The sequence below is a fragment of the Ischnura elegans genome, chromosome 2 (genome assembly GCF_921293095.1).
Source record: "Ischnura elegans chromosome 2, ioIscEleg1.1, whole genome shotgun sequence".
NCBI lineage: Eukaryota > Metazoa > Arthropoda > Insecta > Odonata > Coenagrionidae > Ischnura > Ischnura elegans.
In genome coordinates this window covers 114,458,080-114,484,801 of record NC_060247.1, presented here as the reverse complement: position 1 = coordinate 114,484,801, position 26,722 = coordinate 114,458,080, and the positions used below count along the sequence as shown (strand labels likewise).

The 26,722-nt window shown below is 40.9% G+C and overlaps 1 protein-coding gene across 1 annotated transcript in view; it reads left to right on the top strand.

Annotated features, from left to right (window-relative positions):
* Positions 1-26,722, top strand: part of LOC124154440 (exostosin-1) — a 132,654-nt gene that overhangs the window by 71,504 nt on the left and 34,428 nt on the right. Inside the window, exon 2 of the mRNA XM_046528158.1 lies at positions 9,337-9,537. Within this exon, the coding sequence (XP_046384114.1) occupies positions 9,337-9,537 (201 nt within the window). The remainder of the gene's footprint in view (positions 1-9,336; positions 9,538-26,722) is intronic.

Genomic DNA, 26,722 nt, shown 5'->3' with positions numbered 1-26,722 from the left:
AAAGTTCAGTGGATGTGGGCTTAAAAATTACAAGCGGCACTCGTTTTACTTCAATTAGTCTCTCGGATGCGCCAAAATTATTTCTCACTAGATGGAATTAAAAAGTTATGGAATCCGTCCTCCCAAAGCGGTCACAGGAGGGAGTGAATGAATTTAAAATTCGGAAAGCGTTTTTTTTTTCGTTCCTCCCTGCCTCTCTTCAACTTGCTGCGGTGTGCGTGGGCGTACGTGACTCGGAAACGGTGCTGTTCTTCTAGGCCAACCCTCACAGTCACACACGGGTGTGTTTCACATGGGAAGACTCCTCGCTCATAGGAATATATTACTGAAGAATCCATTTTCACTGTTCTCGGGACATCACCCTTGCAGCAAATTCAATTGGATAAAAATGTTTAAAAAATGTTTAAATAAACACGCTCTTTACAAAAGGAGTTTGAAATCCAGTAAAAAGTTAAAAAAAATAAGCTTTTCATCAGTCGGGAAATAATGCGTATGTGCTGATTAGCTTATTTAGAAATGAATGTAGAAGAGTCTGATTCTTTTTGGTGAATTTTATGCTATTTTTGGAAAAAACGTGTTTTTAAATCTCTTTTTTTATTTTACTTACTACTTTTTAGAAGAAGAGTTACTAAGCAAATTTATGCCAAAAAATTTTAACTAACGCCATCCATTGAGAAAATTTAAAACCATTTTCCATATGGAAGTTTATTTAATTAACTAGAGCATAATGGTACAAAATTTCAAATGTATGATTACTGAATATTGTATTGTCATCAGAAGCAAGCAAAACTTTCAAGATGATCCGACCTAGGGAAGTGGGTTAAAAATGAAAGATTCCATCCTTGAAACAGACAGATAGAAGGAGCGAGTTTAGGAAAAGTGTGTAAAAAGAACTTGGCTTGATAAAAAAAACCAAGCAACACATGCAAAAAAAACTAAGATATAATGATATAGATGACTTCAGGAATGACCTTATGAAAAATTTGAACATTCATGATGGAATTATCAAAGCTTTGTGTTTTCCACTGAAATTTATTTTATCTCGCCCAACGCGTTTCACCACACTAAGGTATACAGGTAAGGTATACCTGTCAGTCATGTGCGCTGTCCAGGTGCAATGCGGGGATGAATATGGTCGAGGGGGATTGGGCTTAATTAACGGACATCTGTCTACCCGCCCCATTTTCATCCATTGACCAACCCTTACCTGTATGAATGTACTATTATCCTAGTCAAAAAGTGTGGAATTGTACATACGGATTTACTGCGATTTCTCCCAAAATCCCACACATTTTTAACTTTAGTTTTTTTTTGGAGCGTCTTTTATTTTATTTCTCCTCTGACCAATTAGTGTTCATCAGAAAGAAATAAGTTAACGTTACGTCTCTTAATCATCGACCATGCCTAATCAACTCACCCGGTGTTGTTCACGAGAAAACGTCCGCTTATACACTCATTCAATTATCCCTTGCTGTTTCCAATTTTTGTCACATTTTTTTCCTTTTTAAATTTATGCCTTCGCATCTCTTGAACTGAAAATAAAATTATTAAAATCACATTGTAATGAAGAATTAAAAAAAAAAGTAAAAATCAACTTTGAATGAATTAACGTAAGCATGTTGAATTTCATAAAGAAAGAAAACCAACCGTATGAAGTCACACTATTGGAAAGTTAATTCCCAATTGCCTATTGCCGACTTCGTTTGCCTCTCGCGTTTTGGCAAATCCATTTTTATGGAAAGCTGAAACAGCAACTGAGGATTATAAATATCAATGTGTTTAACCATATTAATGTGGTATTATATGAAGGATAAACCTGTAAGATACTACGAGATAATAATGAACGCGAAAACCATGCGGGCTTCTGCATAAGAAATGCGCTTTTGAGATTTGTTTTTCAGATATATGAAGAATGTAACCAATTAACCTTCTTGCTCAATTAGGGGCTTTTGTAAGGTATTTTTTCGTTGATTATCTTTGAATTTAGCTTTTCTTATTCCCAGCATTCGGATTCAAGGCATGTGTGGCGGAAAATTACGGTCGTCAATTACACGAATGTTAAAAATTTTTCTAACCGATATGAGAAATAAATTTCAAGCGAGAAAGCGACATTTTTAACTGACACTAATTGACCTTCGATTGAGTAAGTTCCTTGGGATAATTTCTTTTTTTCGGCATTCCTTTCTATAAATTATGTCGCCCTTTCACATTTATCAAATTTCCTTTGTAATTCTCGCCTCTTTTTCTAAACTTGTGGAACACCGAAATATGCAGATTGCGGCATAAGCATCTAGAAAAGCATTACTGATTCGAATTGTACATGCATTTTATTCCCACGAGCAATGTGATACATATTTACATTTGCGGTGCTAACGGTGAAGACAACAGCGAGCTAGACAACAGCAGCATACAAGAGAGGTGGAGCATCAGCAGACTATTTCTTATGCTAGTGACGTCATCCGCTGAGCGTCCAATTAAAATTCACAACACGGCGCGGAAGACAAACAGGCTAATTTCGTCCAGTAAATTGATTCTAGGGTCGTTTGTATTTGTTTCATGGCTATTCCGTTTTATTTATTAGATTTCATTTCGCAATGCAGCGTTAACTGTCAAATTAGAGAAGAATACATTGTCTCTAATTAAGCCGTTTTTGGACGCCTATTTTCTTTCGGATAGCTCTCGCAAAGCAGCGTCGTTTTCGGTCGATTTGTCCTCGGAGTGTCCACGGGTATGAATTATCCTGTATTTGCTCCATACATCTTCGTAGCGCATGGCATTAGCTTCTCAGTTTTCCTCTACCTATTCCCCGCGTCTAGAATACTCCGCCGTTCGTAGTTTTGGTGCCTATGGAATTCTTACAAATTTTTCCCCTGCCAAAAACATTATACGAAAGAACTTTTTAGGATTCAGGGCTCTTATAAGAACACGTTTGCCTGCTGTTTATTGGTGTGTAATAAACTAGGTTCAAGGATAGATTCTCCATGTCTTTATCTAAATGTAACAGTTATTTGTGACAATGTTTATCGTGCAATCCTGTCTATAACGGCTTTTATTGGTTTATATTATAAAAAATAATAGGAAACCACCCTATTGAAGTCATAGTTAGAAAGTGTGACATTTTAGGCAACAGTTTCCGGAAACGGGCGGATGAGGGTCGTTGCTTGAGAGAAGAGACGGTGCACCATGGTGGTATGCAATGCCTTTCAGCAATAGGGTGTTTTCCTATCATTTTTTTTATTGCCTGAATCGAAAGATTATTACTCCTGGAGTACGTATTTCACGCTTTTAGATTTTTAAATGACGATATCTATTTTTCGCAATTCAATGAAGAGTGAAAATTTTCAAGCGCGCGAAAACGCAACGGCTAAGTATGAATGCTGGGAAAACTCCGTGTGACGTCGTTCTGGTTCCCGCTGCCGCAAGTGAGGTGACCTTGGGGCGAGGCTTTGAGCGCCGATACGACGTAGGATGCTTGCAGGTAGCAGAGTACCCTGCTAGCTGGTAGCGCTTGGCTTAAATAAAGATTATTAATACCTTATCAAACGAAGAAAACTTTCCGACCTTAGGCAGTTGATTAGGTAGGTGATTATTAAGACATGTTTCCCTGAGCTCTGTGCCTCATGCATGCTTTGGTAATCTCAGACGATGTAAAACTCCTTACTACTCGTGTCGCATCTAGGTCCCTGTGACGTCACGTGGAGTAGCATCGCATGAGCGCCAATCTGGCCTTTTTCAAATGAGGTTAAAGTCGACCATTAACATTCGTCTAATCCGGTATTTCTAAAACCAAATAATTTGTATATTATGAATACACTAATGGTGGGTAACCAATCGCAATCAATGCCTTTCGATTTCTTTGATGAAGGAAACTTTCCTATTATGAATCTGATGCCTGTTGATGGTAAAGGAGTGACGTAGATATTCATCAATGGTTTTGAAACGTTGTTTGTTGAACTGGGGAAATGAAAACTTACAATTGGAGAGTCATCTTAAATATTACTATTTTATCAAATTCCTCCGAAAATTGTGGGGGTGGTGGGATGGTCGGCATCCCCTCCCGGCCCCACTAAGTAAACCATCCTCTGACATGAGCGGAAATCCTCCCCGTGCCTAAGTTAGTGTTTGCCTTCCGTCTGGGAGCAAGCGGAGTGCGTGGGCCGGAGAGCAATGTGCGAAAGCCATTCGCATTTACTTTCGATGCTTGCCACGGATAGCCGTTTCAAGTGCCGCGCCCCAATCGAATGAATGAACATGTGCACCCGTTCCCTTCGCTTTATGGCAGCAACAGCAGCCCAGTTACTCCTATTTCAAGGATCCTTCTCAGATGCAGTCCATCACGATTCCCCATTTCATAGCTTAGCCTTTGTCCGAGGTATGGGGCATTACTAGTAGGAAGGGTCAGTTATTGTGGTTCTGGAATCTGAGACATAATTAAAAGTCTATTTATACCTGGCACAATTCTCTTAGCAATAAGAAGCAGAAACATTACACCTATGTATAATTCCACTGACGAGGGGAGACCACGTAAATTGCTATGCCTTTTTCTGTGACAATTTTTTTTGTGGCATTCGGAATGCCGAACACATCTCGGCACTGGTTGTGGTTTTATTGAATGGCCCTTCTTTTCCTTGTAAATTTTTCGTGTGATGCAAATATCTTTGGTATACCTGGCACAATTCTCTTAGCAATAAGAAGCAGAAACATTACACCTATGTAAAATTCCACCGACTAGGGGAGACCACGTACATTGCTATGCATTTTTCTGTGCCAATTTTTTTTGCGGCATTCGGAATGCCGAGCACATCTCGGCACTGGTTGTGGTTTTATTGAATAGCCCTTCTTTTCCTTGTAAATTTTTCGTGTGATGCAAATATCTTTGGTTAATTCATTGCAAATTAAATAAAAGAAAAAGTCATTTATGTACAACGTTGGAATAAAATATATTTTACTATCCACTTTTTAATTGCGGAAGCTAGTTATTCACGCGTTTTGACAGCTTAAACAAGCACGATCCTTTCCTCATGTAACGTTCGCTTTCAGAATTCATCCTCTCTCCCTTCCCGTGAGAGAACAATGGCGCTGCTGTGTGCTCCTAATTGCGCTCTGTCCTTTCCTTAATTTCGTTATTTATTTATAAGAAATGTAAGAGGATATTTATTTGAATGAATGAAGTTTATTTATGCTCTTGGTTTCCCCTTGAGAGCAAATACAAATACCTGAAATAATTTGTGCTCAAGCAATGAAAATGTAAATACACTGGGCACAATTCTTTTGGCAATAAGAAGCAAAAGTATATTTCACCGAAGTAAAATTACACTAATTACGTAATGAGAACATACAGTAGTAATCAGGAGGAATAGAAAAATCAGAGAAAAACTTCCTAGATAATTTTTAATAATATAGCATAAAAATAAATTAAAATTATTAACGCAAATACTCGCTGACGTTATAATTATATTATATTAATAATTTCTCTTCAAAAATAAACAGATGAAAGGAATTTTTATAGATACCAATAGGGAATTCTAGGGATTAAATTACATTACAAAGATAAGAAAAGATTTTTGATATTAAAGATATAGGGCGTAAGAGGTAGGAATGGCCTATTTTAGTGATTCTGGAATCAGATGCTAATTTTTTTTTTTTTTTAATTTCATTTGTTTTACTCCGTTGCACCGATTAAATTATATACTTACAGTGGGAAATTAAATCATAAATGTAAGGAAACTATGTATCCGAACCTATATTTGGAGTATGCTTCCCTGCGGAAGTGAGGCATGGACAATGATAGTAGCGGAGAAATCAAGGGTCGAGGCTGTCGAGGAAATGTGGTGCTAGAAAAGGATGATGCAAATATAATGGATCAAGCGAGTAAGTAATGAGGAAGTGCTAAGAAGAGTAGGAGAGATGAGAAACCTCATTAAAACCTCAATAAGAAGACAGAACAACCTCACAGGCTTGATGGCCTAATGAAGACGATCTTCGAGGGACAAGTTGATGGCATTAACGGAAAAAGGAAGAACTCGAATAAAATGTATGGAAGAGGTAAAGAAGGATCTGAAAGGAAAGAAATGGGTAAATGTGAAAATATTAGCTGACCCGAGAATTGAGTGGAGAGCTGCGTCAACCCAACCTTAGGATTGTTGACCGGTCTTGATGAGCTGGATTTGCAGCTGTTGTTTGCGGGTAGAGTCAACGACCAAGTTCCTCTGTATTTTCAGACGTATGCGATGATTACTATTCACGTGGAAAATTGTGAAGTGATGTTCTTGGGGGTGATCCCTTCGTGAGCATCGCTCGCAGTTCGTCCTACGGTCCACCACGGGTTGTCGTGTGGGCGAGGAAAGCCGTTATTCCCCTCCCCACTTCCATGTTTGGGCCCAACGTGCGTCTGCCACCGCCTGCTCCACTGCAACCGCCTCCCTCCTCGCAGACGACGATTCCTCCCTGTCCATCCACGTAATGCGCTCTCATCGTATCGTTAGCTCCAACTCTCATCCACGGACACCGCAGGGGGACAAGATATTCCTTCCTTCGGATCTCTCTCTCTCGCGTTGTCGGTCTCATTTTCTTCTCCTCGTGGAAAATTATGAAGTGATGCTCGTCGGAGTGATTCCGTTCGTGGCCCTCGGTCGCTGTGGTGGCGTTCGTCCCACGGTCCGCGGGTCGTCGTGTGGGCGACGGAAGCCGAACTGCGGGCGTTCTTAGAAAAGAGTTAGCATTGAAACTTGCCTAAATTAGCGGAAAAATTAGCTTTGGTTTGGTCGGTTTTAAATTATCGGGAAAATGACCGTGAAATTTTGAAAATTGCTGTACCGCATTCCTTTTTATACCCTTTTTATACCCTTTTTATTAGTGTATTGTAAGCTCAAAACATGTAGTATGGTCATAGTTAAGTGTCCGGCGTTACCTTGTGGAAATGTTTGATCTCCATGAGAATAAACTATGAATGGTAAACTTCCACACAATTTTATTTAAATACCGACCCGGCTTCGACACGTAGTGTCATTATCAAGGTTAATCAGATTCAAGGATTATTATCATGGAGTGAAATATGGTGCTTGTCAGCGCAGAATGTAAAATAGCATAGGTGAGATATGGAATTGAGAAATAAATTCCTGAAAAAACGTCGATGCGGCGTCTTTGTCTTCTTGATACGATAAGGGAAGCAAAAACTGGAGGAGGTGAATGCATTCTGTTTCTTGGGAAGCAGATAAACTAGCAATGGGAGATGCAAGTGAGACATTATTAGAAGAGTAGCCCGTTTTATTTCTTCTTTCGAGTTTTTTCCTCGACATCGGCGCCTTTGAAAAGACGTCGATGTTATTAGAATTATGTAGGAACGATTATGTAGGAACAACTCAATTATAAATCAGTGTGTGCGGCAGTTTGCTCTTAGTTCTGCAGAAGAATGATAGAAGACATTCAGTCTTCGCTAATTTTTGCTATAAACGCCCCAAAAGTTTGAAACTAGTTTATCTTCAAGTGCTAAATTTAAAATTTTCACTATTTTTTAAAAACCAGCCTTTATCCCCCATTTTTTTAATTTTCAGTTTATGCATCAAAAAAACAACAATTAGCAATATTGACTGTACCAGGTGTGTTAAGAAAATAACGAGAATTTTGGTATTTTTTCAAAAATAATAATTATTTATGCGTTTAAATTAATGTTGTTGCTTATAAAATAGTCTCCGTAAGGTACTAAGGTACTAAGCACTTCTGCCCGCGTTATTCCAACCCTCGAAACAGTTCTCAAACTCGATCTTTGGAAAACCATCAGCTTTGTCCGCGACCCGCTTTAAATTTCATCTATCGTAGTAAATTGACGTCCCTTTAAGGCTCTCCTAATTTTTTGAAATTGGAAAAAGTAACGCGGAGTCATGTCTGGCGAATATGGTGGCCGATATATCATAACAGTATTGTTTTTGGCCAAAAATTCACGAACAAGAAATGAAGTGTGAGCCAAAACTCCCCGAGATCATAAAACACGTCTAGCCTTAGCAGCTGCTTCGGACAAAGTAAACAATGAATGCAGCTGACAATTTTATCATTCATCAGGTGCATGCGCTTCAACATAATAAAAACATTCCGACAGTCGGACTTTCCAAATCTGTGGAATTTAAAAGCTCCCGTTTTTTTATGAACACACCTCGTAATACATTGTTTGAAAGTATTAGCATCACGGCGTTAGTCTTAAACCAGCGATACTCACTCCAGAAAAGAGAAGACCGTTCGATTGGTCTCGATAGCCGCCTGTTCCGATTCATTCGCGTCCCGCGCGCTTCATTTCCCGGCCCATGAGTCATCGCGGTCTCCATCATCCCTTCCTCACATCCAGACGGTCATCGGCCCTCTTAAACGATTCCATTTTCAAAGCCGCGAGAGAGTGCAGGAAATGGCCGATGGCGGAGAATGGGGTCGGGCACTAAAGACCACAAATAGCAATTTACGAATAAAATTCGGTATATGGAAGGGAATGAACTACAAGTTATGACGAAAAATGTCTTCACCCCATTAAGTTCTTCTCTGGTAGGTTAATGGTAAGCAAACGCGAAAGTCTCTCTCCCCAAATTTCATGAGTTGGTGACGTCATTATAGTTGTGTCTCATTTACTCGTTCGTGCACTATCTTTTATTGAGGGAACGATTCGCTTTTGGGAGTGGTAACAACAAAGAACCTCGCGAAGTCCGTACCTAGGGGCAAGGGGTACCCAAAAAGTGGTGACCCGCTTGGAAGAAATCCGTGACATCATCAATTTATCTGTAAAATGGTTAATGTCGTTGATTTGTACCACGTATAGTTCCTGAAGTAGGTGATGGATCGAAAAACGGAAAAATTCGGGTTTATTTAATTTTCAATCTCTATCACAATCAAAATCAATGGCGTAACTATGGGGGGATGAGGGGAAAGATCCATCCCAAACCCTCAGAGGAATAAAAAAATATTTAAAACTATTTTCTAGCTTTGACATGCAATAACTGCATCTGCTTGAAGTTAAATCTTTTGTGCCAAAATGATGTAAAATGAATTTCCAGGCATATCATTTTTTCAAAAAAATTTCCGGACCCCCGTTTCTGGGTTGGGGGTGCGCCACCCCAAGTGATGCCATCCTCCCTCCCTCGAAGTATATTCCTAGTCAGGCCACTGATCAACAATGAAATAAAATTAGCGAACTTGCGCAAAATGATCAATAAATGTATCTTCATCACCCCGGCAACAGCACAAAGGGGCATTTTCATCGGGGGCGGGATCGACAAAAAAATAACAATGGACGATCGCAATCGTGCATTTGTTTTAACTAGCCTTTTACGACGTTTTCAATCTCTCTCTTTTCAGGTTGTTCCCCGTCTCGAAGAAGTTCCTGCTGGCGTTCAAGGGCAAGCGATACGTGCACGGCATCGGGAGTGACGCCCGCAACGCGCTGCACCACCTGCACAACGGCCGTGACGTGGTGCTCGTGACCACGTGCAGGCACGGCAAGAGCTGGCGGGAGATGAAGGACGAGCGGTGCGATGAGGACAACGCGGAATACGACAGGTATTGTACTGCTACGCTTTCGATCCATTCATTTCTTCCCGGCGCGTGAAGCCTCAATGGGCGAGTAGACACGCCGTGAAAGCGGCTCACTACCCCCGCGAAAAGCGTTGCTGCGAACCGGTGGCGTATTAACTTGAATTTTATGTGCCAAAATGATGTAAAATGCATGTTCAGGCATGGTGTTTTTCTATATTTTTCCTGAACTACCCGATTCCTGGGGGGGTAACCCCCTCTAACCCTTCTCATCCCCTCCAAAGCCCTCTCATCCCCCCCCCCCAAAGCATATTCCTAGTTACGTCACCCCCCCCCCCAAAAGCCTCTGAGAAATAAATAAGTTATTTTGAACTATTGTCTAGTTTTGAACTTTAATAACTGTATCTGTTTAAAGTGAAATTTTTAGTGCCAAAATGAAGTAAAATTTACATCCAGGCATGTCATTTTTCAAAAAGTTTCCCGAAAAAGTTGCTTGAGGGGGGGTGGGGGTCGCCACCCAAGGCCATTCCATCCCCCCGCCAAAGCATATTCCTAGTTACGCCACTGCTGCGAACTATCTGGGTTCAGAGTCCTCTAGGTTTCACTCTCAACACTACTCTCTTGAGGTCCAATCTTTAATCACCTGAGTGAAGATTGTGTAAATTATCCACATCTCGGTTACATTTTAAGATTGGATTCCTTTATTAACCCCTTGCGCTGAAATGAAATGTCTAGCTCGTCATGAACTTCGATGCCAAATCGCGCAGTGACGGCTCGTCATCAGATTCTCATAATTTTAGCATTGTGTGTAAGGTTTAACAATGTTAATGTATCCTCAATGTTCATGAAGAACTCGTATCTCCTTAAATATGATGCAAGCAGTGACGTTATGGTGAAATTATCAGTGCCGGAACGCACTTTTCTTAACTCTTTTTACTAGTGAAATACTACTCTGTGTGTTTCAATTATTTCAGCAAATACTGAATAAACAAATCGAAAAATATTTTTATTTTAGTTAAGAATAATATTAGAAATTTTGAGGCACCAAAATTGATGAAAGTTTTATTTAACTATTACGTCTTTTCCTAACCAGTGCCGGAACGGCGTTCCGGCTTGTTCCGGCACCATGACACCCCTGGATGCAAGTGATAAAATGATTTTATACGAGTAGCAATAGCTTTGTTCTCGATGTTTTACAATCACTTTTTATTTTACTGTTCTACGTTGATTACAAAATACAAAATATAATTTCATTACCTTCCATTTAATTTATAATAGCCACACAAAAAATAAATAGAGGATAGCAGCATGATATTCAGAAAATAAATTGAAGTGGAAATTGAGCACGGAAGAAAAAACGTAACGGAAAAGCTGTATGTTTTACTCATACGAGTCGATAAACCTATTGCTGGGATAAGTAACAGCAAACTTTACCGTCAAGGTGCCACTCGGGAGACTCTAGTTACAGATGGTCAGGATACAGGTGAGTGGCCGCTCGCTAAGAACATTGTTGACTGCCCCCAACTCCGGAGCCTCCACGACTCGCCCTCTCCGGTTTTCAACGGTTCTTTTCCAGCGATTCGAAAACTAGGCTTGAATAGGGTAGTTTCCTTCATCAAAGAAACCGAAAGGCATTGATTGCGATTTGTTACCCACCATTAGTGTATTCATAATATACAAATTATTTCGTTTTAGAAATACCGGTTTAGACGAATGGCAATGGTCCATTTTTATCCTCATTTGAAAAGGGCCAGATTGGCGCCCATGCGATGCCACTCCACGTGACGTCACAGGGACCTAGTTTCTATACGAGAAGATAGGAGTTATACATCGTCTGAGGTTACCAATGCATGCATGAGGCGCAGAGCTCAGGGAAACATGTGTTAATAATCACACATCAAAACTGGCTAAGGTCGGAAAGTTTTCTTCGTTTGATAAGGTTGATTAATAAACCTTTTTTAAGCCAAGCGCTACCAGCCAGCAAGGTACTCAGCTACCCGCTAGCATCCTGCGTCCTATCAGCGCTCAGAGCCTCGATCAAGGTCACCTCACAAGGCGGGAGGGGGAACCAGAAATACGTCACACGGAGAGATTTCCTTACCCGTCGCGTTTTCGCGCGCTTGAAAATTTTCACTTTTCATTTAATCGCGAAAAATAGATATCGTCATTTAAAAATCTAAAAGCGTGAAATGCGTACTCCAGGAGTAATAATTTTCCGATATAGGCAATAAAAAAATAATAGGAAACCACCCTATTGTGAGAATGAATCCATAACACCGCATTTTAATATAAAAGGAAACCGAGAAAATGTGTATCGTAAGAATGCTTCGTGCTGTGAAACGGACGTAACATTATGCAAAGTAGTCTTCCATGTGAAAGAATGGGAATATATCAGACGTAGCCAGTACATTAAAAAATCCTCTTAAATTTGTTTTACTACAAATTAAATTTTATGTGAAAATATTTGAAATAATTTTGAATTGTAGGATTCCGCGAAAGAAAAAGTCGAGGAAATGAAGAAGGAAAATTGTCGCTAGTGAGACTCGATCTTGGGATCCCGGTATGGCAATCTTTAAACATTGGTTATATATCCGCATATGGCGGGTGATTCGAATACAGCACCCGATGGACTCTGAGTCTGCTAAGTTTGATTGAATTTTGAGACTCTGATTTCGGGCAGGCCCCTTGTTTGTAAAGAGATTAATTAGTAATTATTTAGCCTTGACAGGTATATTTCCTTATAGTCCGTCAGTTTGAGATAAGCCTCGTCTTAACCCTTAACCAGTGACGTGCAATTCTTGTTACACTACCAGTGACGTGCGGTCTGGGAGACCGCAATAAAACAAAAATTCAAAAAACGTTGCAAAGTCATTTTTATTTCTTAGTTTAAGTGACTTCTCAACTATTATAAAACTTATATTTAATATTATGCATTCCCTATACGAACCAACTTTTTCAGTAAAAATTGTTATTTGAAATAGGATTTAAAAAAAAGTGATATAAAAACACTTGAGTTGTTATTATTATCGTACTTTTTTTAATTAAGTACTTAATTATCCACGTTGTGCAACTAAAATGCTTCCTTACAAATTATTAATTATTATTATGATTATTATTCTTGAAAAATCACTAGGAATTTGTTTTCAACAACTTTTTGAATTATTTCCTCCAGCATTACGTTTATTGGTTTTTCCAATTTATTGACGTGAGGTCTCACAGACCGCTACTAAAATTCAGTCGCAAATTTTCAGAAATAAATAATCAGTACGTTAAATTTTAAGAGTGCTATGCCCTTATTATATAAAATTATGACGCTCACGAAGATTACAGATATTTTGAAATAGCAATTTTGAAAATATTCATAATTTTAGAAACGCAGCGGTCACTCGGACCGCACGTCACCGGTTAAGGGTTAAAGGATGTGGTGCTTGTCCAGCGAACGCGTTCAAGATGATCTCTTGGATTTTCAATGAGGTCCAGAATTCTCCTGCCCTCCTTTCATTCAACGGTGCCATCATCATTTGGGCTAAAGACTGTACTTCAGTGACGGAGGCAGCTAGCTGTTGAAACATTCATAGCAGCGGTTCTGACGCTGTTGGACACCCAAGAGGACTTGACAATGATGCCTTTACGTAATTATCTCGTCCGCGTTGTTTGTTTTACCTTTGAAATAAATTAATTTCATAAAAAGAAACTTTTTCTTCCAATTCCTCTGTAATGAGGTTAACGTCAAAGAAGCTATGCCTAAGTGGAACTAATTGTGAGGGACGACTTGGATTTCGCTCTAGATTTTATAGAATCAAGGATTTCCACGTGTTTGGCCCCAATGAATCCCGGGATTGATTTTCCACTTTGGTGTATTAAGTGCCGCTTGGCGAATGGACGACTGGCTACCTGTTGCTGCGTTGGTTTATGCTCGGGTACGTTATCTTGCAGCGTGGTGGCGCATCACTAATGAGCCACGTGGTCATGGGTAGTTTTTTTTAATGGTGGGCTGACTTGCATGCTTATTCCATGACTTCGTTTAGGGAGAAAAACTCCTTGAAGGAAGAAATCGCCAATAAGAGTGTGATCACTACGAACTACGCGAGGCCGATGGGCGACGCTGAGGAGTGGTAGAAAAGCGGTTAAGAGATCAGCAACCTCTTTAGTTAGCGCGTGTAATCATCATGTGTATCACGTGACATTTGATGTTTTACCGGCGAATTATTTGGGTAAACTTCTTCCGGGAATCCCTCCGGGTTAGAAATTCCATTTGGCGGAAATTGGATGTTAATAATCTCGATCCTGAAAGCGACACGTTCGCTAATTGATTCCTTATTTGGTTGAGCATTTGTATTTATACATGTTTATTTCATGAGACTGTAAGTATCGTATTATCCTCATATACCTAATATTTTACGGAGCAGAGAATAGGGCAGTTTCCTTCATCATAGAAAACGAAAGATATTGATTGCGGTTCGTTACACACCATTAGTGTATTCATAATATACAAATTATTTGGTTTTATAAATCCCAGTTTAGACGAATGTTAATGGTCAATTTTAACCTCATTTGAAAAGGGCCAGATAGGCGGCCATGCGATGCCACTCCACGTGACGTCATAGGGACGTAGATGCTACTCGAGTAGTAAGGAGTTTTACATCGTCTGAGATTACGAATGCATTCATGACGCACAGAGCTCAGGGAAACAACTCTTAATAATCACTTATTAAAATTTTCTGTGGTCGGAAAGTTTCCTTCGTTTGATAGGGTATTAATAATCCTTATTTCGGCCAAGCACTATCTGTTAGCAGGGTACTCAGCTACCTGCTAGCAACCTGCATCGTACAGGCGCTCATAGCCATGAACCAAGGTGGCCGTCATTTAAAAATCTAGGAGCGTGAAATACGTACTCCAGGAGTAATAATCTTTCGATTTAGGCAATTAAAAAAAATAGGAAACCACCCTATTTCTTATATTAACTAGGAACACGGAGCGTGGTAGCCTAGTGTGTAGATCGTTTGTCTGCTGATCGAGGGAACACTTCAAATCCCGGGTTAATTGTAATAATTCGTCTTCATTGGGCGAGATTGGGGCTAGAAACCCCTAGGTTAAGTCCTGCACAATGTCCTCAGACATCCCCAAAGGAAATCCTTGACAGACGAAGTGGCCCAAGAAAACTAACTGGCCCCCTACCGTGAATGGGTGATACTCATACGCCCGCGACTTAGTTCGGGGTGAGCCCTTCCCTCGCCTATTTAAACTAACATTCGGGTGGAATCAATAAGACCCGGTTTTATAATGTCTGGTTAATGCTAACGATAAAATGATAAAGGCTTCCTCTTTTACTGGCGGTGGCTGAAAGTTTTGGTTAGCTTGAAGTCTGATCCAAAGGCGTGGTTAAGCTATACTCAATGGCGGTCTGGCCAGGTCGGCTGGACGGCGATCTCCGAGGGCCCCCAGCTTAGGGGGCCCCACAACGCTCGTGTCTATTCGTGAGGCATGTATGAAAAGTGTAATTAAAAGATCTAATAGTACTTGAACCAAAGTTTTTTTTTGGCGTTATAAAATCCTCCGTTTTCATAGGCTACTTTATTTACGACAAACTGTGTGTAATAAGATTATATAAAAAATAAAATGTAAGTGTCAGAAGATAAAGGAGAACTTGGCGCTTTTTTGAAAGGGTTATTCGAAAAGGCTATTTTAGAATTTTTTTAGATTTCAGCGCGGTTTCTAAGAAACATACACTAAATAATAGATAATAGAACCATAATGGATTTCTAAATTTTTGTAAGCTGTGAAATTCTCACTTTTCATTGTATTTATTTCTAAAGAAATTGCTATTTTATATTAACTTTTATCTGGCTTTGTAGTGCCAGAATAGCGTCAAAATCTATTTCCGGGCATGCGATTTCGTAAAAATTTCCCGGGGGGAAGCCCCGAAACCCCTTAGGTAAGGGTGCCCGCCACGAACCCCAGCCGAGGGACCCCAATGACTTCAGACCGCCCCTGGCTATACTCGTACATTAACACATATGTATTAGCGTCAATATCTACTTATGATAGCGAGAATGATCTCCTACTGCCCCGTGTATATTCCCAACGTGTGAACCCATGCACAGAAAATAGAACCTGTTCGAATTTGGTTCATGAATTCGTACATGGTCCGTTCCAGTCCACCAAAATCATTAATGCAATCAAATATTTACTCGTGCGTGCTTATGTATCGTGTAACAATGCCTCCATACAGAAGCTAACCATAACTTTCAACCGCCGCGGCGCGCCGCTAGTAAAAGTGGAAGGCTGTATCAGCTTATGGTTGAGCAGACATTATAAAACCGATCCTCAGTGAGTAAAGTGAGGTTTTGGTGACCAAAATTCAGTGACCTCTTCCTTCTAAATCGGACTATATTGTCCGCCCTTGATTGCAACTGTTGCTGTATTGTTAGAGCTAATCCTGGTTTCTCCCCCTGGCGTTCGTCTGCGTTCACCCACCCTCCTCTTTCTTGCCCGCATCCCGGCTATCGCCTTCTCTCGGGTGTCGCATTTCGTCTGTCTAATGTCTCGTACCCGAGCGGCTTATCTTGGAAAGTTTATCTTCTCTCGCATCTTATTTCCATCCTGGTGTGCTGTTATTGTCACCACAGCTTTTAAAAGCATGTTTCTGTTCTCTGTTCGTATGTAAGTTTTGTACTTGACAAAATATTTTGATGGATTCCATAAACTACGCCTTAACTATTACGGATCATTCGCAAAAAGTGGGCTGACACTCGGTAGGGTAATACGGAGATGGGCCTAGTTCATCTTTGAAAAAAGTGGAAAAAAATAAATTAAACGCTTTCTCCAAAAACATTATGAAACGCATTGAAACGAAAAAAATAAGCTTTTCATCACTTGGGTAAGCATTAATGCATGGGTGGCAATGGCATAACTAGGAATATGCTTCGGTGGGGGGGTGATGGGATGGCCTGGGGTGGCGACCCCCCCCCCCCCCAGGCAGTGGGGGTTCCGGTAAAATTTTATGAAAAATGACATGAAAGGACATACATTTTACATCATTTTGACACTAAAAGTTTAACTTTGAGCAGATGCAGTTGTTACATTTCAAAATTAGACGATAGTCTTAAATAATTTTTCATTTCTCTGAGGCTTTTGGGGGCGGGGAGGGATCTATCCCCTCATATGTGGGCAGTGGCGGATGCAGATCAGGGCGCAGGGGGACCCCCCTTGCGGGTCCGCCCGTATTGCCGAAATTTGCAAAACCACAACTTGTAACTTTTTTATATCGTAAGATGGCATTGTCTTTTACACGTATATAATCACTTTAGATAAAATTTTCTGTAACTCTGCCTGTGACTTGATCATTTTTTATTACGATAAAAGTAAAGACAATTCAAGACATATTTTGCGCCCCCTCCCCTTTGAGTTTTTTCTGTAATCGCTACTGCTGGTGGGTAGTGATAAGGTTTATTTGAAATGAGTGTAGAAGAACGTGATAGGCAAGGATGGCAAGTGAAAAGAAAATGTTTCGTTTCGATCCGAAGGGAAACGAAAACACGAGGCCTAGGTTTAGTTTAGTTCCCGCACGACATTTAAATCACCAAGGAGTTTAGTTTCGACCCGGGACGAAACTTTACCCCCGGGAACGAATCTAAATTAAACTAAACTCCGCTTCTCAGAGTTAAGTGGCGATCCCAAAACTTGAGTGGAGGGGATGAGAGAGAATAGTTTCGACCCATTACGTTTGACATACGTGTGGAGAGGTTAAAACATTGAGTTTTAAAATCGAATGGCCAGTTTGTGTTCACCGTTCTTCTGTTAGTGTTGAAAATGTGAATGCCCCTTGCACCTAATGGCGGTAGGCCAAACATCTACTTCATTCGCCCATACTTCGTACTCGGGGTGTGGGTCTCATATTCTAAGACCGTGGTCGAAACTAAACCGTTCGAAGGTGAAGCACGTGGTCTCTCCGGTGCGAAACATTATCTACGTTTCGTTTCGTCCCAGAGTTTTAGTTTAGTCTAAGTTCAACAGATTCAGGCTTCAATAGGGTGGTTTCCTATTATTTTTTTATTGCCTAAATCGAAAGATTATTACTCCTGGAGTACGTATTTCACGCTTTTAGATTTTTACATGACGATATCTATTTTTCGCGATTAAAAGGAAAGTGAAAAATTTCAAGCGCGCGAAAACGCGACGCGTAAGTATGAATGCCGGGAAATGTCTCCGTGTGACGTATTTCTCGTTCTCGCTGCCGCCCTGTGAGGTGACCTTGAGGCGAGTTGAGCGCTGATACGACGCAGGCTGCTAGCGGGTAGCTGAGTACCCTGCTGGCTGGTAGCGCTTGGCTTAAATAAGGATTATTAATACCTTATCAAATGAAGAAAACTTTCCGACCTTCGCCAGTTTTAATAAGTGATTATTAAGACATGTTTCCCTGAGCTCTGCGCCTCATGCATGCATTGGTAACCTCAGACGATGCATAACTCCTATCTTCTCGTATAGAAACTAGGTCCCTGTGACGTCACGTGGAGTGGCATCGCATGGGCGCCAATGTGGCCCTTTTCAAATGAGGATAAGAATGGACCATTGCCATTCGTCTAAACCGGTATTTCCAAAACCAAATAATTTGTATATTATGAATATACTAATGGTGGGTAACGAATCGCAATCAATGCCTTTCGTTTTCTTTGATGAGGGAAACTACCCTATTGGTGGAAGTTAGACATATTTAAATAAATAAAAGTGCTACGATCTTTATTTATTTTAGTTTAGTTTTGACCCGAAGTAGTTTTGACTCCGATTTCGTTTCGACCCTGAGTTTACTTCCCTCCCTGGCGTTTTCGTTTCGTTTCTACATTTCGCTTCAGGGAACGAAGGTATTGAAAATTTACGGGTTTTGACTTTCGTTTAGTTTCTGTTGCCATCCATGGTGATAGATGGGTAAGGATTGGTACGCAATATTAAGTTTTAAAAATAATCAGCACCCACGCTTAGTTCTTCGAGTTATGAAAAGCTTATTTAATACTGTTCTTGGAAAAATCGTGTATATATTTTTTTACTTTTATCTTCTACTTTTTCTGTTGTGAATCATATAATTCATTAAACCAGATGTGTCAAAGAATTTCCTTCCCCCCTCCTCCCCAAGAAACATAACTGATGCCATCTATTTAGAATTTTTAAACCTATTTTTCCATTTGCAAATGTAGTTAATTAATTAGAGCACAATGGAGCGGAATTTCTAATGTCTGGCTATTGAATATTGTATTTTCATCAGAAGCGAGTGCAATATTTTTAGCTGATCCGACGTTGGGGAGTGAGTTAAAAATCAATTCAAGATTCCATCGATGAAAAAGACTAACCGACGAAGCAAATTAAGAAAGAGCGTGTAAAATAGAGAATGCTGCGCTATGCTGTTTGTGAGAGGAGAGCCATGTACGAAGGTTTCCCATGATGCTAAGGATTCCCCTCCAAAGTTACCCCTTTCCTCCGCTTTTTCCCCTCTTCCGCTACGTCATCGGTCAACTTTACGCAAATGAACTGCACAAAGAGCTCAACCACCAAGTCTTGTTAACCGTGTTCGACTGTGATGGAGTTTAAAAATAAAGGGACGCCTGCTTTTCCTTTTTTCGAAAAATCACTCGATCCATCTCCAGCTATTATCAGCCTTAATCCGTTCGGAGACAAATTGAAGACAGCCCTAACTCTTATGTATCAACATTATATTCTGCGAGCCATCGCTAGAGTGTTTGGCAGGGGGTGATCAATCATCAGTAGCTCCAACCAAGTCGAAGTAATGTTCGCTTTTGATGTTATTTTACCACAGTTCGCTGCCAAATGGCTGTCCAGTGGGTACTTTGCGTAAAATTTGTTTCACATTACTAAAAAATATCCTCTTTTTATAATTCATAGAATCATGGCACGTAACGTTTTGGGATATGGTTAGGGCCAAGGGCATATTTAGGGTATCGGTGTTTGGGATTTAGAGGAGGTTCGTTCGAGTCCCATAGGTGACTTATTAATTTATTGTTTGTGGCGTAAAAGGATTTTGAAATTTTTTGGCGTATTTTTTTTAGAACTTTGAACCAAAAACTTAGATAGATAATTTGGAAGCTATCGCACTCACCAAGCAAGCATAAGAGTCTTAAATAATTGGAGAAGCATAGCCCACCAGCGGGCTCTGCTCCCAGGTCGACCCTACTGGGCTACCGGTTGTTGCTTCCCACGGCCAAGTCATGTAAATCATGGCCCATTCATGTAAATCATGGTCCAGTCACGAGAATCATGGGTCAGTTGCGAGAGATGGTCACAAGGGTTTTGAGGCAGACATGGAATTAATTCTGTCATGCAAGTGACTTTCTCTCCTTTGCTAGAGTTTTACGAAGAAGAATCACTGCAGTGGGGAGGCAGGAATTAAGTTTGGCTTGCCACTGTTTGTCTCCCGTTTTCTGGGAAGCACCGCACCTTCACGCGATGTCGAGCTACAGCGCTGGTACCAAGTCTAAAATGTGCGTGCAGAAATTCTGTACGTGGACGGATTACCTTCGTGCCACTGTGATTTGGTGAACGTCAATCACCCAAGCATCGCTCTTATCTTCCTGTAGTCTGCATTTTGACGAGATTTTCCGGGTATGAGAATCGCGTTAGCAAAGGAGGCGTTTAAGAACACGAAGGAGCTTATGAGAGGATCGTTATGTAAGGGTTTAAAGAGAAGGTTAGGAAAGAAAGGGTTTAAAGAAAAGGAAAAGGAGTATTATGTGAATTGTAGCGCGTTACGTCGCGGAAACGTGGACATGAACGAAGGAGGACGAGAGAAGACTATGGGTGGGGTGTTCGAGATGCTGGTGTGTAGAACTATGGAGCAGATGAAGTAGACGGAAACGAGGAGGAACGATGATGTGCTGGATATGGTGGGTTAGGAGATGCAGCTTTTAGGTGATATACGGAGGAGACGGAAGGTGTGGAAGGAGCGAGTACTGAGCGGGGATGGGATGTTGAAAACGCTGTAAATATTGGGTAAACGAGGGAGAGGAAAGAATAGAATAGGCTTTTTAGATAGGATGAAAGGGAGTAGGCCTTAATGTGAATTGAAAAGGGCAGTCCATGAAAGGAGGGAATGCTACCAGAATACTTCTTAAAAATTCCATCTAACCTTCCATAATCGGTAGAAAAATTGAATGATAAATTGATTGTGAATGAATTTCCGCACGTACTTGCGCGGGTGGTGACATCGTGTTAACATGCCTTAAAGCTGTAGTAACCTAACTAATCTTGTTTTGGCCATGAAGCACGCCAAGAGTCGAAAATCGTGACGACATTTTCGGAAAATGGGGTCGTTTAAATACGCCTGATGCACCCCTAATTGAATTGGAATTCGGCCTGTGTCTTGGACTAGATCGAGTGTGATTCAGTATTAATCAAACGGTTCGGCGATGGGCCGTGACCCCTACCCAACCCCGCCCCCTCTCGGCCCACCAACGACCGATCGGATTCATACACGTCTCTGCTCCGATCACTCTACAGTCAATCGTCCTTCATCTGCAGATGCTGTGGCGTTTTTCCTGTCCATCCAGTTATGGCGAGCCCTTCCCTCTACATGCCATCCATCGCTGCGAGCATCTTGATACGTCTCCAATTTTCTTGCGTTTCAATTTCCTTGCGAATGGGTTTTATGACGGCAGGCTCGCAGTCATAAATTTTATTCGGAGGTTGGAGGGGGAAACAGTGATGGGAAAATGTCGGTCAAAATCGATTTTTAATCGAAATGAAAGGCTCGACTTTTCTACAAAAATCGAAATTTGAACCGAAATATCGATTATGTAATCGAACAAAATCGATGGTTCTTTTTTGTACACAGTTTGTACGAAAAAGGTTTATTATAAATTGTAAAAACACTTATAATAAACATTTTTGAGATGTAGAAAACATTTCCAAGAAATTTAGATACTAAAAAGTACATGCGTGAATGATAAGCAGCAAAAATTTACAAATGCAAGTTTTGGAATCGCCGCTCGAAACCATTTGTCTTCAGCAAATTTTGCCAGAAATAGATATACTGATTGGGATGCCTTCTTGATGATCGAAGGCGTGTTTTCCAATTTTATCAGGCTTACAAATTAGACGGATGATGTCATCATAGACCGGTAGGGACGCTGCTAAGAAATCCAGAATAAGGTCCAGATCAAAGTCGAAAAATCGAGTTTTAATCGAAACTCGAAGTTCCCACCAAATTTCGATTCCCTCGATCTTTGGTATTTAAAACACGAATTTCAGTCGAATTTTCCATCACTAAGGGAGGTCATGTCGAAATTTTATGCTTTCGTTAAGTTTTCAGCGATTAGATGTCACTTCTACAGTATGTGGGAGCCTCTTCTAATTGGTGATATCACTCACTCATAAGGAACATTCCCGAAGTGTCTTCGGCTGATTTCGTTCAAATTTGGTAGGATGGTAGTGATCCATAATAAAAGAACATTTGCAAAATTTCCCATGTCCTTAAGCCCTGTGAGCCGAGATATCTGCATCCAAAATTGCGCGCGGGCCACCCGTTTTGAGGCAAGGGACCCTCACTCACGGGCAGCCAAAGAGGTGCCCTGGCCGCAAGCACTTGGAGGAAGGCGGTGTCGGCGGCATTGGCGGTATTCTATCTTTGTCATTGACAAGAGAAGCGGTGGGATGATTCGAGGGCCAAACGATAACATATGGTTTGGAGGAATTTTGTCAGCGATTCAACCCGAAGGTAGGTGTGGATAGGTGAGGGTAGAGCTCACGCCAAACTTAATAAGTTCCGTGTGGTTTTCACAAATCTAGAGTAAGGGGGCTAGTTCGTTTCCCTTGATCTCATCGCACTTCGAGGATTTTGTTTTTGGGTGACGGAAAATTTCACCCGGAATATGAACCCTGAACCCTTCGATCAGCAGCCAATCGCTCCATCCAGTAGGCTACTATGCTCCAAACTTGTTACATAAGGCCATGAAATGAAACCGTTATTTTTTTCCTGCATCCCGAACAGAATATCAGTGGTAACAAGCGGTGCAGATCGAAATGAATGATAATTTACCTCATATCTGTTGCATCAAAATTGCTTACATTATTTGCAACAATGGGGCCAACACAGTTTATTAAAAAACTGTTAAAAAAATAATTTCCGTGCTTACGATAAGCGCTCTTCATTGCTCGTTACACCATTTCATGCTATCGGATCAAAATATGGCTTCCACCTTATAAGACGATGCATTGGATTACGTTACAGCAATTACATTCATTCTAATACCGTTTTCGTGAGTTGTCCCCTGCAACCAAGCTTTATTTTTTCAGTGCTTCTCGGTTTCATGCATCCAAACGAATCAATTTGGAAATGTGAATTACGTAAGGGTATCTTATAACCCAGGCGTGAAGTATATTTTCCAAACATCGTGAAAAACCCCCAATTACGGTAGTGGGTTGGCTGGAAGGGGGCGTGGCAATCGCGGATGATGGAGAGCTAGCAGAACCTCGGAGGAAGACTATCTTCGATGGAGTGATATGGGGATGTAAACCTAAAGGGAAAGAGGATCTATTTCCGATATCCGGATAAATTATCCACCGAATGTCTTTTTGGCTCTGTGAAATCGTAGGGAGTTTAACGAGTCAAAGAGAAGACGATGCATTTCTCCCGTTTTTTGTTGATGACATGACATATGATATTGCTATTCACATTAGCCGTTTACCACACGATCATTTTTTCCATGCCTTTATATGGCAGCTCCAGCAATTGTTCCAATGATACCGGAAAAAATGATCGTTTCACGCGATCATCTTCCGCGATGGCTCCAGGGATGAAAATCCCATCCTTTATTCCATCGCTTGTGAGGGAGGCAGGGGAAAGGGAGAATTGCAAAGTTGTAACAACATGTATCTCAAAATTTGGCCGTTCGGAGTTAATACTGTTAAAAATAAATAAAATTCAAGCAAAAAAACAACTCTTTGTTTGCAAATGTATGCTTCTTTTTCAGTTTTATGTATTTTTGGTTTTTAATTTCAATTAAAATTATATACTATTTAAAAGATAAATCGTTTTTTTATCTCGTGAAAAGTTGCTATTTTTGAGATACGTGTTGTTAGAACTTAGCCACGGATATATAGAACTGAGGAAGGCCAATTTGTACCTTGATAATGACACTACTCGTTGAAACCGGGTTGGCGTTCATTTAAATAAAATAGTGGGCAAGTTTAACATTCGTTCTTTATTCTCATGGAGATCAAACATTTCCACCAAGTATCGCCGGACCCTGTTTCTTATGGTGATTGATTTCTTGGGTCCGTATTAAACATATTAAAGTGAGGGTTGTCGTCGAGCTATCAGAGCTGTTGCTCTGGAGAAGTTGGCCTCCCTCTGCCATGCCGGCCGGCCCCACCTTTATATCCGTCCCTTCGGTAGGCCTTCCTCCGGGGGCGGACGAGAGCGAGGCCCGTGGTGCTGGGGTGGCCGGAAACAGGATGTCCTTCCATCCTTCAGAGCCGGCCCAAGAAGCCGCCGCGAAGAATCATCGTGTTCGTCGTGTGCCATATGCACCACCCCAGATGCTTCAAGCCCGGAATTTTGACGTGCTTCGCGACCTATGAATCATACACGCTTCCACTCTTGCCAAAGTAGTCTGCTTCTGCCCATCTCAAGGGTTTTTGGTAGGTGATGATTTATCCCCATCATTCGCTACAGTTCTGCCGGCGTAATACCTGTAAGAGAAGTCTGGAAAATTAAAATCGAGGCTGGAAATTATAGAAATATCTGGAAATTTTTATTTAGGTGTGGGAAAAACTTCAGATAGAAGAACATTTTGGTTGGGCGAGTGGAACATGGCTGTGCCACAGCGGTGTGGTGGGAATTTTGTTGCCGTGACTTTTTTACTGACTTGAAATCATCTCAGTTAATGGAAAATACCCAAACAATTTGCCTATTATAAGGATTTAGCCACTGTATCGGTTTGTTTTGCTACTGTTTGATTTGTTATTTTATCAGCTGCTTTGTTTCATTTCTGTTGTTATTAGTGCTCTTTAAATGGGCATTCTTGCCGTTTGTATACAATTTTAATTAAAGGAAAACATAGAAATAAATATAAAATAATATTCTGAACAGATTCTTTAAAAGATTGTCCCTTCAAATTCAACCCGACTTGCATGAAATAAATAAGCATTTTTTGCATTGGGGCCCAAACAACGTGGTATAGAGTTCTTGCTCAGAATATATTTGCTCCAAGGCTAGTCGTCTCCTGATCGATGTGTCGCGGGCAGTCGCCGCATGGGAAAACATTTTCGGGGAGAGAGGGGATGAAGCCCGTTAAGGCCCCCCTCTGCCTGCGCGTCTGCCCGCGTCTATGTTCTCGTGGCCAAAACCTTCCGACTACCCCATTTCACCCGATACTCATGGAAATCCCTCAGCACTCTTCTTGAGAAGGTGTACTGCGAATACGACGGATTTCGTAAACTTTTCGGAAATACTCTCCGACTCTCAGTTGCGTGTACTCGTCCCGACAATGTTTCCATCTGCGCTGGATTCGGTCCCCTAAATTCCTAGAGTAGCCGAAATGTTTTGGCGAAGTCAACCGAAGTCGGATGGACAGTGGCATCTAGGGATCAAAGACAAAAGGACGTCCGTGTGCTCAGAATCCGCCGAAAAAGTGCAAATGCTGCACCTTCTGTATGCTGGGTGCCCTTTAGCTATTTCCAGAAATGTCTCGTAGCTCGACTCCGATCCTGCCGATCCAATGCAGTGTGCTCCCCCTAGAGAGTAAATTGGCCCCATTTGGACGCGAGGTGGCGTTCGGACGCCGCCAGGTAGACGCGCCAAACGAAACTCGAGTCATTCGCGAGAAAAGGTCGCGCTTGCATTGTTTCCCTTGGAGACGATACAATCGAGGGGACTGCGTGGAGGAGGCCCAATTCAATCCCATAGAAACCTGATTTCTGTTGACGTTTCGGTCGCATTTTAATCTGTTTTCAAAATGCGATGCGAAAATACAATGCGATCCACTTTTTTTCCAGTATTTTCCAGAATAATGTTTAAAATTGCGAGGAATAGCTTTGAAAAGTTATGAATTTCATAGATCATGTCAAAATGTGTATACATTTCGGTTAATACCCTTAATTATAACTTATTTCTCCGTGAAACTCAGATCAATTTAAGTTCAACAGGTTCAGGCTTCAATTGGTGGAAGTTAGACATATTTTTTATAATAAATAAAAGATCGTAGCACTTCTCCACAAAATATTTTACTGCGTACAACGCGTTTCGGCAAAGTAAAAAATTTTGTGGAAAAGGGCTACGATCTTTTATTTATTTAAATCGGATCAATTTGTCCGTCAGCGACGCGAGTGGCGACTTAGGTTAATTAATTTTAAAGCGCGGTAAAATTTACTATAAATTTAGAGGCCGACTTGAGGATTCTCTTTGGTATTATTCGTGGATTCAATACTTCCAGTGCTTCCGTCGCACAACTCGAAACAATGGGATACTGTTCCCCAATGAGGTAGCCACATCCTTAATATTATCTGGTTAATTGGGTATTTTTCATTAAATGAGACGATGACGAGTCTGTACAAATTTTAATGTAATTAGAAAAGGGATCAATATTAGTCGGGAGAGAATTTATTATGGCGGAAAGACGGTAGAAAAGAGAACTCTGCATTGATGATAGCCTAGTATTGGCTTGTGGCGTAGCGAGTTCGAGTGGGTGTTGCGGGAAGGTGCATTTATGTCGATGAAAGAAACTATAGCAACGGATTCATTTTGACCAAGGGGGTTGTAAATATCTGGAGAGGGCACCACTGGATTCGAGCGTGGAGCGAAGGGTGGCCGGAATGGGAGTGCTTGGGAAGGGCAAGCCACGCCCACATTGACCAAAACATTGACAATCCCATAAGGGTCAATGCTTACTATTTGGTGAAATATTCGGTCATAACTCGTTTTCCCAGGGAAAAATTACTATCAATCACCACGGTTATGTTCCACAGTCAGCTCAGCTGAAAATAGAATTTAACGAGAGTAAACTAGTCATTTACCTGCACTTATACAGGTATTGAATTTTATGATAGCCAACGGAAATTAACTAATGCAGTAATAAAGTATATTTTCAAGGTTATCCCCACCATTAAAGTGGCTAGCAGAAACAGAGTTTATACATTAACAGAAGTATCACGAATGAAGAGAAAAAACCTATGACAATCACCGGCGTAATACTAACGATTATGGTAT